Here is a 16013-nt window from a genome sequence, read left to right on the forward strand (position 1 = left end):
AACTCATCCAGCCTTTTTAATTTTTGCTTTCTAACCATAATGACTGAACAGCCTGAAGGAGATTTCTTTAGCCTACAATCTGGAATCTGCAGGAAACGTAGCTCACATAGCACTGATAGCCAGAATCCACAGAGCAGCTGAATTTGCTTCCCTCTGGCTACATGTTTATTTTAGGCAATTCCACGGGTCAGATTTAAAAGAGTTCATCTCTTAGAAGCTCCTACTAAAAGCCCATTCACTTGCACAGAGACCCAGAAAACAGGTTTCTGCTCTCATGGTAATAACCTCAGCACCTCAGACTGGACTCAAAGAAGCAGCTTTTAAGGTACAGGTATGTCCACTGTGAGCAAATGGAAATGTCTGCCTTAATTTAATATAGTTTGTAGATAGCCAAAGGTGGTAAAACCAAGCCCGTCCTGAGCTGGGACTGTGAAGCTGGTGGGGAGGAACCACTTTTCATGGAGTCCAAGATCTCAAGCTTTCATAACAACACAGACAAAACGCAGGAAGTGCCTACAGAATCTGCTGACACTCACAGCATAGCGGCTCTGTCAAAGGAGGCATCTCCTTACAGCTCCACATTTGGCAGGAGACCAAGGGACCCCACAGTGCTGCGAAACGTCTTGGCTGACAAAGGTTCCCCAAGTGGCTTTCACAGGTGAGCCCATTGGTGTCACCAGTGAAACAAATTAGGTCTACCAGGCAGTATGAGATGGCAGCTTTGGCTGAGCTGTCTTCAGTGCCTCCGTGTAAATCATCACGTAGTCTTCTACAATTATTTAATGAATTCAGGGAGCAAAGTTGTTCCATTAAGAAAAATGAAATTACCACATAACTGCATGACTAAGGAGAAACATCAGTCTCTCCCAGCGAGAGTATGAACCGCTAATGTACTCACTCATCCAGCAGCCTCCATCGAGGAGCAGACAGATCTGGGTGCAATTCTGTCCTTCCTCTCAGGAGTCGGTTCCTCATCTCCCATCTTCTGGGCTAGGAGATGCTCTGCCTTCAGGCAAGTCTTCCGAAGGGAAGCCTGTGGCAGCCAGAGCAGCACAGCCGTGATCAGACCGCTCCAGCATGTCTCTGAATCCCAGCCAGCAATGGAAGAGAAAGATTTCTGTTTAGGCTTCTCCCAAGTCTGTTCTTTTCACCAGTAATTAAAGTGACATTTTCTCTGCCATCTGTAGGATTTTTGAGGATGCAATCGAGTGATCTATCAGCAGCCCTAGTTCCAGGGATGGAGGAGAAAACACAGCAAAAAGACCGCCTGCTTCTCTGAACAGAACCTGTAGAGATGAAAAATGCCAACCTTTGCAAAAAGGGCTCCGTTTGTCCTTGGACATTCTTGCCACATGAATGATTTTGAAGGGAAGCAATATCCTCTAATCTTAGTTCTTTAGAAGAATAAATTTGATCCAAACTTTTCACATAGGAAACATGACCTTGTATTAATTAGAAGAGTAAAAAATCCATTTTAACAAAACTGATTTGCTTTGTGAGAAGATTTTTTTAATAATTTGAAGTGGTGTGTTTCGGGTTTTTTTTTTTAATTCAACAGCATTGAAAAACTACTTCCTCTTACATTTATCTTCTTGCTTCACTGCTATGTTTTTATTTTTTTTAATACCGCTTTCTGTAGAGCTCATCTGCTGGAACTTAGAATCACAGAATCATAGAATCATAGTTAGGGTTGGAAAGGACCTTAAGATCATGAAGTTCCAACCCCTTGCCATGGGCAGGGGCACCTCACACTAAACCATCCCACCCAAGGCTCTGTCCAGCCTGGACTTGAACACTGCCAGTGATGGAGCATTCACCACTTCCTTAGGCAACCCATTCCAGTCCCTCACCACCCTCACAGTGAAGTACTTCTTCCTTATATTTAACCTGAAATTCCCGTTTAAGTTTGAACAAATACTTGTCAGGTTTCAACAACCTGTCAAAACCAAGCACTACCAGAAGTATCTCTGTAGTAACAGTCAATAATCAAAGGTAGTAACTCAAATGGTACATATAGAACTGAGTTGGAAAAGTTTTGATATAATACAAATAGGTGTCCTTTAGGGCATAAATATATAGAAACAGGCAGAAGTAAACAAAATCACAAAAAGCCACTATTTGAAAATGGGCAATGATCCTAAAAAGCAGATTAAATCTATATTTATTGTATAAGCATATAGAAGAGAGCAGAAAAAGTCTTTTGAAAACATATGTACTGTTTTCTGTATAATTTAAGACTTGGATACTATCAGCTTCAGTAGCTAATCACTTTGAGTATCCTGGTGCAGAAAGGTTACCTGGATACATATGCGCATTATTTTGGAAAAGCACGACAGTTGTGCTGTTGCAGTGAGTGTAGGATCACAAAATCCCATTGCGAAACTCCCTAAAGCAACAGAGAAAAAAATTCCTACCCTAAAAATATTTCCAAATCTAAGATCGTGTGTCCTGGGTTCTGCTGTAACCATTGTTTTCTTTTTTCCTTCCTAGTAGCTGGTGCAGTGCTGTGCTTTGGCTTTAGTCTGAGAACAGTGCTGATAACACACTGATGTTTTAGTTGTTCTAGCGCTTACTCTGATCAAAGACTTTTCAGCCTCTCCTGCTCTGCAATGAGGAGGGCACAAGAAGCTGGGAGGAAGCAGAGACAAGACACCTGATGCAAACTAGCCAAAAGGGGTATTCCATACCAAAGCACATCATGCCCTATATATAAACTGGGGGGAGTTAACCAGAAGGGACTGATCGCTGCTCGGGTCAGGCTGGGTATTTGTCGGCGGGTGGTGAGCAATTGTATTGTGTAGCACTGCTGTTTATTGGTTTTTTCCTTTTCCCTTTTGCTTTTCAGTACACAAGAAACATGTAGCATTGCTCAGAGACTTATCTCTTCACCTGCTGCAGCCAAGATCAGGAGAGGGAAGGAGCAGCAGAAGAAGCCTGCCTGTATCTCCAGCCACAGACTTGAGAACCAGCCTTACGCTCCATGGAAGGTCAGGAAAAGACAATTGCTACAGAATGAGCATCAGGTGAAAGAGTCCCAGGTGCTGCTAAGGGGATGAAATATGCCAAGTTCAGGAATAATTCTTTCTTCCCCACACCATTCCAGACCCCCTTTTTATTTTCTCTTTTAAAGTATAAAAGAGAACACTCCCAAGAAAAGAAATAAGCCCTAGAGCCAAGGAACAAGGCTGGAAAGTAGGGAGAGCTGAAGATTATATATAACAATGGCAAAATTGTGTAGTATTTCCTGGGTAAAGACAGAAGAATCACTTTAACAGTCATCAAACGGATATTTGGCTCAAGGTGTTATCCACCATGTGCCAATTCAGTTAATAGGTTTATCAGGTCTTCATAGAGGAACAAAGACAGATTTAACAGCAAAAGTTAGAAACGGAGGAGCAGCAGAGGCACAGATGGGATGGGATTGTTGAAAATCCCTTTTGATCATTGGCACTAGGGATGAACATGCAGGATTCCTCATCTTTTTCTTGTAAGGGATAATAGTTTAAAATTAAGAAAGGGATCACAAATACATTAGCACATCCCAAGAGCAGCACCGTGGGAGAAGGATGAAAAGGAAATGACCCAACACAATTTACAGCTTCTGTTTTCTCTGTTGCAAGTAATGACAAATCACCTACAGTTCTGAAAGCAGAAAACCTGAAAGCACCCCATCTGCAAAAGCCAAATAAAATAATACAGAAAGTACTGTGGCGTAATCTATAAAGTACCCAGACAAGATGAGAACCTGTCACTTGCATATTAAAACCTCTTGGGGCTGGATTAACCCTAGAAATGGTAGGGAAATTATGCCTTAGTTTCACACACTTCATACAGAGAGAGATTGACATCATGATCAGAAGTTGTGCCAGTGCTCCTCTGCCCATTTATTTTCTTCTTCACCTTGTTCCTTCCTCTGTAGAAGCTCAATATGTGCACTGATGCAGCTGCACAGCTAAATCAGATGCGGAAACTGAGGACAAGGAGGATTCTCTCTGTTGCTGTACTTGTTTACTTGCTTGGCCTTTATTTTTTGTGTTTCCCCTGAAGTGACTTTAACCTGGGTCCATTTCCCTGCTGGGTTCTCCCTATGGTCACAACAACTCTTGTGCTGCATCTGGGGGCAAGGCCTCTTCCTTCAGTGTCACTGATAGATAATGTCACGTTAAAGTGTCCCTAAAACCCCGGTCTTGAAAAGTCTTGCCTGAGGACAAGTTCCCAACGCAGGAACTCTTCCCATGAGCATAACCCTGTGCACTGCCAGTTGCACAAACTGGCAACCCTCCACCAGCCAAGCGCTCAGACATAACTGATGTGTACTAGAGGCAGAATCAAGGCAGGCTGCAGGTGAAAGCATGTGGCCTGTCCTTCCCTGCTGTAGAGTTTCACCCTCTAGGTGTGCATTAAGAATCACATTCCAGCATCATGTTCACTCATTATGTACCCCAAAAATCTAGATTTTATTCCCCAAATATTTTCAAATACAGCTCTAATAGAGAAATTACAAGTGTGAGCCATTAAGTAAAGCCCTCTCTTCTATAAGTATTTCATGTTGAAACAAAGATATTTCACTAAACAGGAAGAATGCATTGAAAATACACTTTAATCCATGTTTATTGGTGTCCTGCACTTTCAGTGTAGGAGGTTGGAGATGCAATAAAAAAAAAAATTCAAAATTTATTGATTCCATTTTGCTTAAATCACTCTAAACAACCAGTGCTTTAGAGTTCAGAGAATTAACGTTTACTGTCCATTACAAGCAAAATTTTAATATCACCTTTTCTCAGAGCACTTAACACTCCTTTTTTAAATTCTTCAGATACATTCCTCGAAGTAAACAATACATTTCAATCTGTGTCACAATCAACATTGATAAGGCCTTCTTAACCATTTTATGCCACCTCCACTATTACTTCATTGCAAAACACAATCTTATTTCGTACTATAAATATCCATCCATGCACAAAACACAGGGGCCAGAAGTTACACATTAATATCTCATGTAGGCTTCCAAGACTTCTTTTACCCTCTGCAGGTTTATGGTACACTTAAAAAGATATCTTTAGACTTGGTCTACTTGGTCTTAAAATACAAATATACAATATCCATAAGCATAAAAAAAGTAAAGCTAGATTGCCTTACCATTTGTTATGAACTGCTAAAATCTTATACATGTACAATATAGCATCATGCGGATTAATATACATATTAGTTAAATACAGCAACCAATAATGGGGATGTGGCCAAGCTTTTTTGTTTTGTTTTCAAAAAGAAATGTAAAAATACTTTTAATTTAAACTCATATGGAACACCTGAACCACATAGACATCTGTAAACCCTGCTGAGATATTCAGGTCAAACTGGGGCATAACCTGCTGATTCACTTAAAAGGGAACACAGCTCCTCACAGGTCATTCCCAAGGTGTGCTGTTCCCAAGAGAATGCAAACTTACCAGCATTCACATTTTCAGGTCTAGAACACTAGTTTTTGCATCTTACATCTCAGTTTATACTTTCTGCATCTACCCTTCATACTCCATGAACTATTCGGTACCTTGACACTGTAATAGATTTTTCTAAATAAGTAGATATACAGTACAAAGTGTAGATAGTGAAACAAATAAGCACATATATACAGTCTTTGAAAGGCATTTTTTGTGACCATTTTAGCAGTGTTTATAGAAAACATTTAAGATAGTCACATTCTGCTGATACCACTGCATTGCAAACTGTCAAGCCACATTTCTTATATTAAACTTGTACTGTACTGTGTATTGTACAACAGAAAGTGATCATTCTTAAGGTGTGACACAATGAAAAAAAAATATAAATCACTAGACTGAGTAAGATAACCAGCGCAGGGCTTCATTTTCCTGAGGTTTGTAAGAATTTTTTAAACAAAAATCACAGTGACCAGGCTAAACTGCAAACATACTGTTCCGTTTTAAATATACAGTTTATACATAAGTTCTGTGCATGGTCGACTCAACTGTGTACGTTCACACCGATGTTTCCTTTAAATGACTCGCCACTGCATAATACTTGTATCTTTTCCGCCTGTGGAGATGAGATGGGTGTCTTCACAGAGAAAATCTACATTAGTTACATGACTACTATGTCCACCGTACACATGGCTTGGAGCCTAGAAAACACCACAGTAGTGAGAATATAAGCTGTCATAAAATCATATAGTTATAACATTCATACAACAGTGAAACCAAGGCATCACATAGAATCATAGAATAGTTAGGGTTGGAAAGGACCTCAAGATCATCTAGTTCCAACCCCCGTGCCGTGGGCAGGGACACCTCAGACTAAACCATCCCACCCAAGGCTTCATCCAACCTGGCCTCAACACTGCCAGGGATGGAGCACTCACAACCTCCCTGGGCAACCTATTCCCTTAAAGTATTTTGATATTAAGTTAAAGTTTAAATTTACTTGTAGTTTCAATTAACCCTAAGTAAATCCCTCAGGCAGAAACATATTCACATTCTTTTGTTTGGGGAGGGGGCTTGTATATTCAGTTGTTTGGGCGTTTTGTTGCCCATAGGAAAACAACACTTAATGCAATTTTGAAAATTACAAGAGTAAATTTTTTGGAAACACCTTACCCTAAATTGTGAACATGGATATGAGAAGAGATGTACTTTGCCAAAATCATCCCCTGTTGATAGCAGTTTTCTCCCATGCGATCGACAGACAGCATTGATATCTGTTCCATCTGAACCTTCAGGCCATACACCTGAAACACAGAGGGACTAATTAAAGGTTTTCATAGAGGAAATTAAAGTGACAGCTGAAGTCTTTGTTAAAATATTAATAAAGGATTACTTGTTAAAAAAAAAAAAAAGAGAGAAGATAAAATGATAAATATAACCGCTGCTGAGCACTTCCATACCAGCAAAGACCAGATACTAATAGGAAATCAAGCACATAGAATCACAGAATCCCAAGGGTTGGAAGGGACCTCAAAAGATCATCTAGTCCAACCCCCCTGCAACAAATACTGTATTTCCCCTAGTCAAAGTGCTTTTTACTTTGAAAAATAATTCTGCCTAATTACGGCCATGTGTCTGAGGCTAAAAGAATTTTCATATGTTTATGTAGAAAAATAAGTTACTGCTTTTATTTTCCCTTCTGCTTATGTATAAGCTAACACAGTTTATACTACCGTAGTCTGAAAAACTACCTATATATGATTCAACACCCTTTTCATATTACTAAAGCTTAAAATCTACAAAACAAGAATTTATATAGTTTAAAATGTTTTTAATATTTAAGAGATCCCTCAAAAAGAAACTGAACCTACTATAAATTTTTAAAATGCTTTTGTTTTGCTGTAATTCTCGTACTTCCTCAAATACTCTACTTGCTGCTCTTGCACAGTGTTGTTCTAAAATTAAACTGTAAGCTCATCAATGCAAGGACCCAATCTATGCGCCACATCTTTAAAGCCTCTGAATACCTGCCTGTAATAAACTGGAATTGTAATAATATCCAACCAGTTACCGCAGTTTCATTTTATGTATGCAGTACTGTGGTGGTTTGCTTTTTTAAAATCATTTTTGTAATTCAGATTTTATCTAATCCCTACTCAACATAACTGACACCTAACTTTCAGAGACAACTGACATAATCAGTTATAGTGTGTGTTCTCCCATTATGGTTTGGCAAAAAACCTGCTTTTTCTTGGCATTAAAATTTTCAGTAACAGTCCCTATGTCACACATCTGCAGTGTCCCCCTGAAGTCTCACCACTTGAGTGCATGAACTTTGTTGTTATTACAGGTCAGGGTGGCCGAGTTGCTATTCCTCCTGCTTGCCCTCCCATCTCCTGGAAGGATGCCTAAGCCTGTGGGCAGGGCAGGCACACTCCAGCTTCTCCTTCTTTGGGCCAGTCGTAACACCAAAGCAGGCATCTGCCCTGCACTGTGGAAAGAGCTTGCCTTCAGCATGGGATTCTGCCCAAATACAGTCTTTGTATCATTGCACTATATCATTGTATTCAAAGGCACTGAGGAAGTGATTCCATGCCTTTATAAGGAATTACAATTTGTAGTAAATAAAATGAAACACAAAGTACTGATTTGTGGACTGCCTGTAAATCTCCTGATATGTGTGGAATCATTTCTTTGCTAGATCACGGACAGTAGAAAAGAGGCTTAAAGGAAGGTGCAGAAAAGAAACATGATAATTGTTACTTGCAGAATTATGAACACATAGAATGAAGAGACAGAGAAAAACTGTTTTAAATAATTGCTTTGACAACACGGAAGCTGTATGAACATCAGATGCTAGCTGAAAAGAGGCAGGAGTCTTCTCAACAAGTCACTGTGACAAGCTGGAGATGAAGGAAAAGGTTTAAGAAATAAGACTGCCATTTTGAAATGGGGAAGGGATACGGAATTTATTCTAGGGCCTCACAGTCAGATTTTTTTCATATGTAAAGTGAATCCCCTTTGCTGAAAAATTACTCAATTTTTTTCCCCATTCTCTGCAGACATGGAAAGAAAATCATTTCCTTTCTTACATTTGAAGACTGATGCTATGCTTTTCATCTCCTCCTCATCTCTACAATGCATTTATTACATCTTTTCTCACAGAACAGTATTTAGATGGATAATTATTCAGCACATTATCTGTTGGGCCAATGTGTAAAAACCAGAAGCAGCTATTCCAGCTGCGACTGGAGCAGATACTGATAAATAGATGATGACTTCACATTTTGCATGGTATCTTTTTCATTGCACATCCCACTAATGCATTTGCCTCTCCTACAACAGCATAATGCTGTTGACTCATGTTCGGTTTGCAAAAGTAATCTGATCTTTCTGTGCAGATCTCCTCTCTCACCTTCTCTCTTCCTTTCTGTATTTGTGCAACTGGGTTCTGCTGTTCAAGTGAATAACCTCTTATTTGCCTCTGTTGAATTGCCTCTTTTTTTCGTACCAATCATCTGTTTCTCAAGACAATTTACTAATCCCGCAACTTTACAACACCTACAAATTATATACACTGTAATTATATACATGCCAGTAATAAATATATTCAAACAAATAGAATATGAAATGTATATTCTTCTAGTTGGTTTTGAATGCAACCAGTCTGAGCTCTGCTCTGCTTGCAGTGTTGTCTGGCTTTGCACAGCATCTTACATTTCTTCTGTTCCTGTCCTTCACCCTCAAATATCCATTTTTCCAAAATGGGGCATGTGATATTAACTGATGCCTTACTTGCATATCCAGCAGCACGTGGCTCTTGCAAAGGCATACAGTTCAGTGTCTTAATGTCTTTAGTCCTTCACAATTACATGTGTTTGTATCACTAAAATATCCTCCCTTGAATACACTTTGTTATATGCTGTTGATTTTCAGTTGAATTGTCTCCATAAACATTTCCAGGCTGACTAATCAGTTCCCATGCTTGAAGACAGGTGTCCAACAGATCAATATTCTTTCCCCTCTCCACTGGTTACGTAGATCTGCTACTGCTATGCATATTAGTTGTGATTTTTAGGTGGTTCTGCTAGAGTGAGAAAACACCCCTAGTTTCAGTCAGCCAGCAGATACTGAAAAATCAACATAATAGAAGCCTCATATCCTTGACGATGTGATTACGTCTTCTGTAAAAAAGTGGGGCAATACTGACAAGCATTTGAAGTGGTCATACTAGCTGCTCTGAGGACACAAAGTACTGAATAGTAGAGTGATTTCCAACATTACTGGACTGGTTTCCAATTTATAATTTACAAGCTTCTTCAATTTATTATTCTACTCACTAACTCTGCACTTTATCCCCTCCACATGAGCTCTGAAGGTAAATATATGATTCCACAGGTATTGCATTCATTCTTTTCCATTTTTCCAGTACTCAGGCTGTTCTCTGCAAAATAGGTAGGTCTTGAGATTACGCTAACCAGTTGTTTTGACAGATAGAACAAGGTTCCTCACACTCAGATAAAACTTTCCAATGAACTCTTCCCTACTGAAAGCAGAGGTCTTATCCTTTCATTACTGGCACTAACTGGGTTAGAATCAGATTGCTGTAAGTCTTCAAATAAAGACATTAAAAAAAGAGAGAAGTGATAGGTTTTTTAACACTTCAGCCTTAGCAGTGTCTTCTCTCTGTCCTCTCTGCATAACAGACCAATACTGTCACTGGCCCTTCTGTTATTTCTGTGCTTGATGCGTATGCATTTATGTTTTAGCTTTGATTATGTGTTTCCTTGGTCCTCCAACAGATTCTACTTTCTGCATTCCTCTTCCTTTTAGGAAAAGGCAACAGCAGTTTAACCAAATTTGTGTCTTGCTGTCACTCCTATCTTTCCTCTGGGATAGCAGTTTGTGCACTTCATACCATCTAAGGAACTACCGTATCTCTCCTTTCCTCCAGCTTCAGATCTTCCCTAACAGGGCTTTCGATTTCTGCAGTCTGGCTCCCTCAAGTCCATTATTTCCATTTAGTTGCTCTTTTTGCTTCCTGTACTAAGGATCACGCCTCCCTATTTCCACAGTCATTCCTACACATGATGCATTCACTTTCTCAGCAAATTCTTTCCAACTCCCCAGAATCAAATCGGGAAGAAACTCCCCTTTAAGTGCTTACCTATTTCCTATATCAGAAGAATTTTGAGAACTTGCTGGTTAGTCATTATAGTGCAATTTTTTTTTCCCCAAAAGAGACTGGAATAGTTAAAATCTCACATCCTTCGCAATTCCTTTTTGACTGATTCTGCTAGCTATTAAAAAGATCTCCCTTCACTTGATTGTTCTGGAGGGATGGACAACAGTATAACCCTGCCACCATTTCATCTATAATTATTACACATTATCTTTGCAACTTCCGAGTCTGAACCTAAGTGTATAGCTATGAATCCTCAGTATTTATGGTGCTATATTTCCTTCTTGTGCATTGCATATCCTTTCTGAGTTATAACCTATTACTTTAAAATTCCCTTCTTTTGATGAACATCCTCACAATCTCTATGGAATTACTAAAATAATAACTGTGATAAGTATGAAAACTTAGCAGTTACTTTTACTTATTCCTTATTCTTGTTGCTTTAGCTGACAATAAACCAGTTCAGCATGAAGGACTGCAAGTATAATAAAGTATATGCAATATCCACAAGTTCCCCATTGGCCCAGGAGATCATTTTGTTCCTCAGTCTGGCTCCAAAAGCTGATCTATAGCAAGAGGGAAAAACCCCTCTCGGTATGACAGTCCTCTCCTATGACTCTCTATGCACCAAAAGCAGCCCCATATTCTACCACCACTATATGTTGCATGGATCCAAATTGTAAAGCGAAGAATTCTCACTTAAAGTAGTATGTCAGAATATTTGAACCTGTAATGCTAAATGCAAAGACTTTGTAGCTCTGTAACTGTGTCTCACATATACTCAAACCCCAGGAATATCTTAACATTTCTACTATAAGGGCCTTCATCCCTCGTATGAGGAGCACACTAGTCAACATGTAGCCTAGTCTTCTGGGACTTCCTCCTGTTACTAAATCTGCATGTTGTAGTGATACCCAAGCACTGCTTGTCAGTTAAATTATATAAAATTTGAATGTGACTTCCCAGCATATTGCTACTGCCATCCCTTCTTTAGGCACTTAAAACCTCCTTTCTGGCTGCCTGCAAAAACATTACTGCATCTATTTTAGTTGAGACATGGGTGAAAATTTTCCCTGTTTACTGCTTGTACAAAACCACACTCTCCTCTGAACTCTACTACTGCTTCCTATTTTATCTTGAAGACTTAAGAATGAGAGCTTCTCATACTCAGATTTTGTAACTATCTGTCTGCTCTGCGTGCATAGTGTAATGATGCTTTGTGCTCTCCGCACGAAGTCCCATGGGAAAAAACTCTCCTGATTTTGTTAGGTTTTTCTTGTTTCTTTTTGCATTCCTTTCACCTAAATGCTATACAGTGTATCAAAACAGATTGTAAGTACTTCATAACGAAGACTTGTCAGCCATTTTGTGTTTGCACAGTACCTACTGCAAGCAAAACTGGCTCTGGCAAGGGGATTTGGTGCAGCATATTTGCTGCAGCAGCTGCCCAAATAATTCCATAGAACTGGTACTTTGAATAAAAATTATGAGAAGTAACTAGTGTGACAGAAAGGGCAGTGTGCGATTTCTTCCTTGTCTCCTACTTTTGTTGTAATTTAATATTTGTACTTGATGCTAGCAACAATATTAAATCAGAGTCTTTCTGGATTGAAATTAGAGGACAGATTGTAATAAAAATGGCATAACAGAAGTTCTGTATTTTTTCCTGAAATATGAATAGTAATGTTTCATAAGAAAGAGTTGCCAATCCAAGGGTTTGCTAATAACAAGAATGGTAAAAGCTTGCAATATACTTACCAAAAACATGGAATCCTAAAGTGCAGGTGTATGTGGCCCATTCTATATCTCTAGTTGTTTCAACACTCACGACTTGTTTACAAGCAGAGGGGATCCCTACAAAAGAAAAAAAACCCAACAACCAGATGGTAACATCTTGAATTCTCAAATTGCATAGATTTTTGATTGCACCAGATGAATTAAAACCTATGGTCTATCTTGGCAGTTATATGGTCTCCTTTAAATTTTAAATCTGCATTAGACTGCCTTAAGTTTGCACAAAAGGACTAAATATAATTCTTACTCACAGTATAAGATTTCATAGTCTCCTGAATTAGACACAAGATATTGTGAATTAACAGACCAATCCAGATGAGTAATGAAGCTGGAATGACCCTACAAAGAGAAAAATACTGTATTAACTGCACTAAGACTATCTCTAAATGTGACAGTATTAGCACAGTGCCACAAAACATGCTGAAGTTACTAATATTGAACTAGGAGAAAAAGGTTAATTACCGAACATTTGCCAATTCTTGTGTACTTTCTTCCATTTTCACTGACGCCATATATATAAATACAGTTGTCATGGGAACCTATCGCCAAGAAGTTTCCATCTATAAACACAAAAGTGAACTGTAATTATTTCTGTAAGAAAGAGCTTGGGAGAAGTTAGTGTATCACAGGCAAGAGGAATTGCTCTATTTTTTCTTTTTCAGATGAATATCGATGCATGTTTCAAGCTTACAAAGCAGCAAGTTTAAGCAGCAAACATTACTCTTGAAACCACATGACACTTCTGGAAGCAGCCACAGTCCATTTAGCACTAACCTGATTGCAATAACCTGTGCAGTTAAGTTATATTTGGGTTTTTTCTTTCCAATGAAACCATATTGAACATACGTGGGAGTGAGGGAAGGAAAAGAAAACTAGAGCTTAAGACACCACCCATTCAGTGTTGCCAGTGTTTCATGGCATATTTATTTTCAACTTCAGTATGACAAGTGGGGAATTATTTTAAAACAAACCAAACCCAAATTTAATTAAAAAAAATTTCAACACTGTTTTTTTTTTACCCAGTAAATAAATGCTCTCAAACCTGGTGAGTAACGCATTACAGACAGCTGTTCATTTCCATCTGTGTGTACAGTGACCAAGTCTTTTGTTTCTGTGTCGAACACAAACCACCTGTTGTAAATACAGAAAGAGGCCAATAAATCATTCCATAAGGCATTTAAATCTAATGTAATCTTGACCAACTTTTCTTCTGTCAAAATAGCATAAGTTTTACACCAAAAAAGAAAAACAGCAACTGCTACTTTATTTGGTTTGTTTTTACTTTAAGACAAAGATAGTTTCTTTCCCATGTTTTTCAATCAGAAAAACAATCAGACATTGACTTTGATATAAATCTTCAGATTTTAGTCTGTTTTACTATGTCATGCATTAGAATAAAGTAAGCATTACATATAATGACCTCCTTTAATGGTCTTCCTCTATGCTATGCTGATGTTTAAATTGATGCCTACATTAAATCCTAGGGCAAAGGAAAACACAAGCAAGAATCAGGACCATTCTCTTTTGTTGAAAGACTAGCTCTTTTTCTTAATTTATTTTTAAGTTAATTGATTTATTAACTTTTTAACTAGTTTAATTACTTTCAAAGAACTAAATCTAATTTAATTTGTGAAAATGCATAGAGAGGATAAAGATAAAATTTGCATTCAATACTTGCATCGAATTACTTAAAGACAAAGTAAAGATTCCTTTCAAAGCTTCTCCTTTTGATTTACTTTGCCCAGTAACGAAAGTAAATCCTTTATTTAGGACTGATATACAGCGCAAAACAATCTTGGCTCTTAACCTCTAAGCATCCTATACATTCTCAGTTAAGTGGAACTGTTTTCTCTACTAACAGCAAAGTCTGCCCTCAAGTGACATTAAAGGGAAGGATGAAGTTATGGCAAAGTCACTCCCTCCTATAACAGACCTCCAAGGATATACCCAGGGCAGCTGTTGACCCACTACATGACTAAGGGCTCAATCTGCCCTGTAAAATGAAGATACCCTCTTTCATCTTGGTTTTGTCTGTCTTTGCCTTACGCTCTTCAGACAGAACAAGTCTCTTTAATATGCATTTTTACACTGTGTCTAGCACAGTGGAACATTTGTCAAATTTTTGTTACAGCCTCTTGTTGTCACTGCATTAGAGATAATAAACCACTCACTACATTTTCCAATGAGCAACTTCTTTTATATGTGATTTCCTTTACACTGCCCTACAGGCCTCAGAGGAGATCTCTAAACATATCTGCAAAGTTAACCCATTATCTCAAATTCCTTCTTTAGTCTCTCCTTTGCCATGGTGGACACAAAGATTTAATATGTAGGTCACTTATGGTGACAGCACCTCACATGTATGGCCTCACTGATAACCTAGACATCTCGCCCTGTTCAAATCCACCTCCTCCCACTAAACATCTCTCAGCAAACACAGGTACTGGTCTAAGGCTAGGGTTTCCAGGCACTAAGGCAACATAAATTTCACTTTGAAGTTCAACAGAAATCATAGAGAATGAATACATGTCATGCATACATCTGCAAAACAAGGTCATGAACTTGTATGTGATCTGGAAATATCATGTAGTGTTTGTTGGTGCCTCAGGTGTAGCTCTGCGCATCTTACCTTCCAGTCAGCGTCCCTACTGCAACAACAGATGCTGAGGGGTGAAAACCTGAAGACTGTGCTGGATCCTAAAATATTTCAGAAGGAAGAACACTTTTTTTACCAGTCCGAGTTAGAACAGAAACACAGTTCAATTATCTCTCTCAGGAGCAGAGTAAGTCTGTCTTGTTTTGTTTGGGGTTTAGTGTTTTGTTTTGGGGTTGTTTTTTTTCCTCTTAAATACAATCTTGAGACTAAAAAGCATTTTTAACTAATTGAAATGTTACCTAATAGATTCCCATCCCCCTCCATACAAGGCCATTGGGTTTTTTTTCTTCACTATCTAAAAATAACTTGGCAAGCAATTTCATAACAATAACATTGGCAAAGGCAGCTTCTCAACAAATCGCAAACAAGTAAGAGATAAAAATAACTTCTTAAATTAGAGCTGAACTAAGAATTAGGTACCAAAGCTGCAGTTTACCTACTGTCTAAAGGACAAGCAAGTATTCAACAAAGGTATGTACCACTTTGCGTGGAGCGGTAAAGTCTAGCTTCTATGCACACGGACACCTTTTTCAGCGTCTGCCAGTTGCAGCTTAGTGGGAGATTTAGGACACAAACTGGGTTTCTTATTTTGATATGCTATCTTAAAACATTTTACTTTGTAGAGTGTATTATTATGGGAGATTTTAAAACATTTTACTATGTATACTGTATTATTGTGGAGACAGAACTGCAGTATTATTAGGTAGAATTGCAGTATTTTTCTTACAATTTAAATATATGCCTAAAAAACAGGTAAGCATTTTCTCTCTAATACTTGTTCAGTTACAAAGAATGAGCTGCAGAACCCTTCATGTTACTGCAGAAAGTCCCAAAATAAATAGCTTCCCCCCATCCCCTTTCTGATGCATTTTATTTATTTTTGGCAGGGAAAAAAATAATGAAAATATCCAGCAATATATCTCACAGAAATGCTCACCTCCTG

At 38.5% G+C, this 16013-nt stretch overlaps 1 protein-coding gene and 1 long non-coding RNA gene across 10 annotated transcripts in view; one reads left to right on the plus strand and one right to left on the minus strand.

Moving 5' to 3' along the window:
• Positions 1-4582: 4582 nt before the first annotated feature.
• Positions 4583-16013, minus strand: part of EML1 (EMAP like 1) — a 134645-nt gene continuing 123214 nt past the window's right edge. For all 8 annotated transcript variants that reach the window (XM_065685365.1, XM_065685363.1, XM_065685366.1 and 5 more), the window contains 7 exons: positions 15044-15111; positions 13457-13545; positions 12877-12974; positions 12666-12753; positions 12379-12474; positions 6612-6742; positions 4583-6139 (listed from right to left, as the gene is read on the minus strand). In XM_065685365.1, the coding sequence (XP_065541437.1) occupies positions 6014-6139; positions 6612-6742; positions 12379-12474; positions 12666-12753; positions 12877-12974; positions 13457-13545; positions 15044-15111 (696 nt within the window). In that variant the 3' untranslated portion in view covers positions 4583-6013. The remainder of the gene's footprint in view (positions 6140-6611; positions 6743-12378; positions 12475-12665; positions 12754-12876; positions 12975-13456; positions 13546-15043; positions 15112-16013) is intronic.
• Positions 15501-16013, plus strand: part of LOC136017247 (uncharacterized) — a 33351-nt gene continuing 32838 nt past the window's right edge. For both annotated transcript variants that reach the window (XR_010613869.1, XR_010613871.1), the window contains exon 1: positions 15501-15541. This is a non-coding gene — a long non-coding RNA (uncharacterized LOC136017247). The remainder of the gene's footprint in view (positions 15542-16013) is intronic.

Source organism: Lathamus discolor, chromosome 6, assembly GCF_037157495.1.
Source record: "Lathamus discolor isolate bLatDis1 chromosome 6, bLatDis1.hap1, whole genome shotgun sequence".
Classification (NCBI taxonomy): Eukaryota; Metazoa; Chordata; class Aves; order Psittaciformes; family Psittacidae; genus Lathamus; species Lathamus discolor.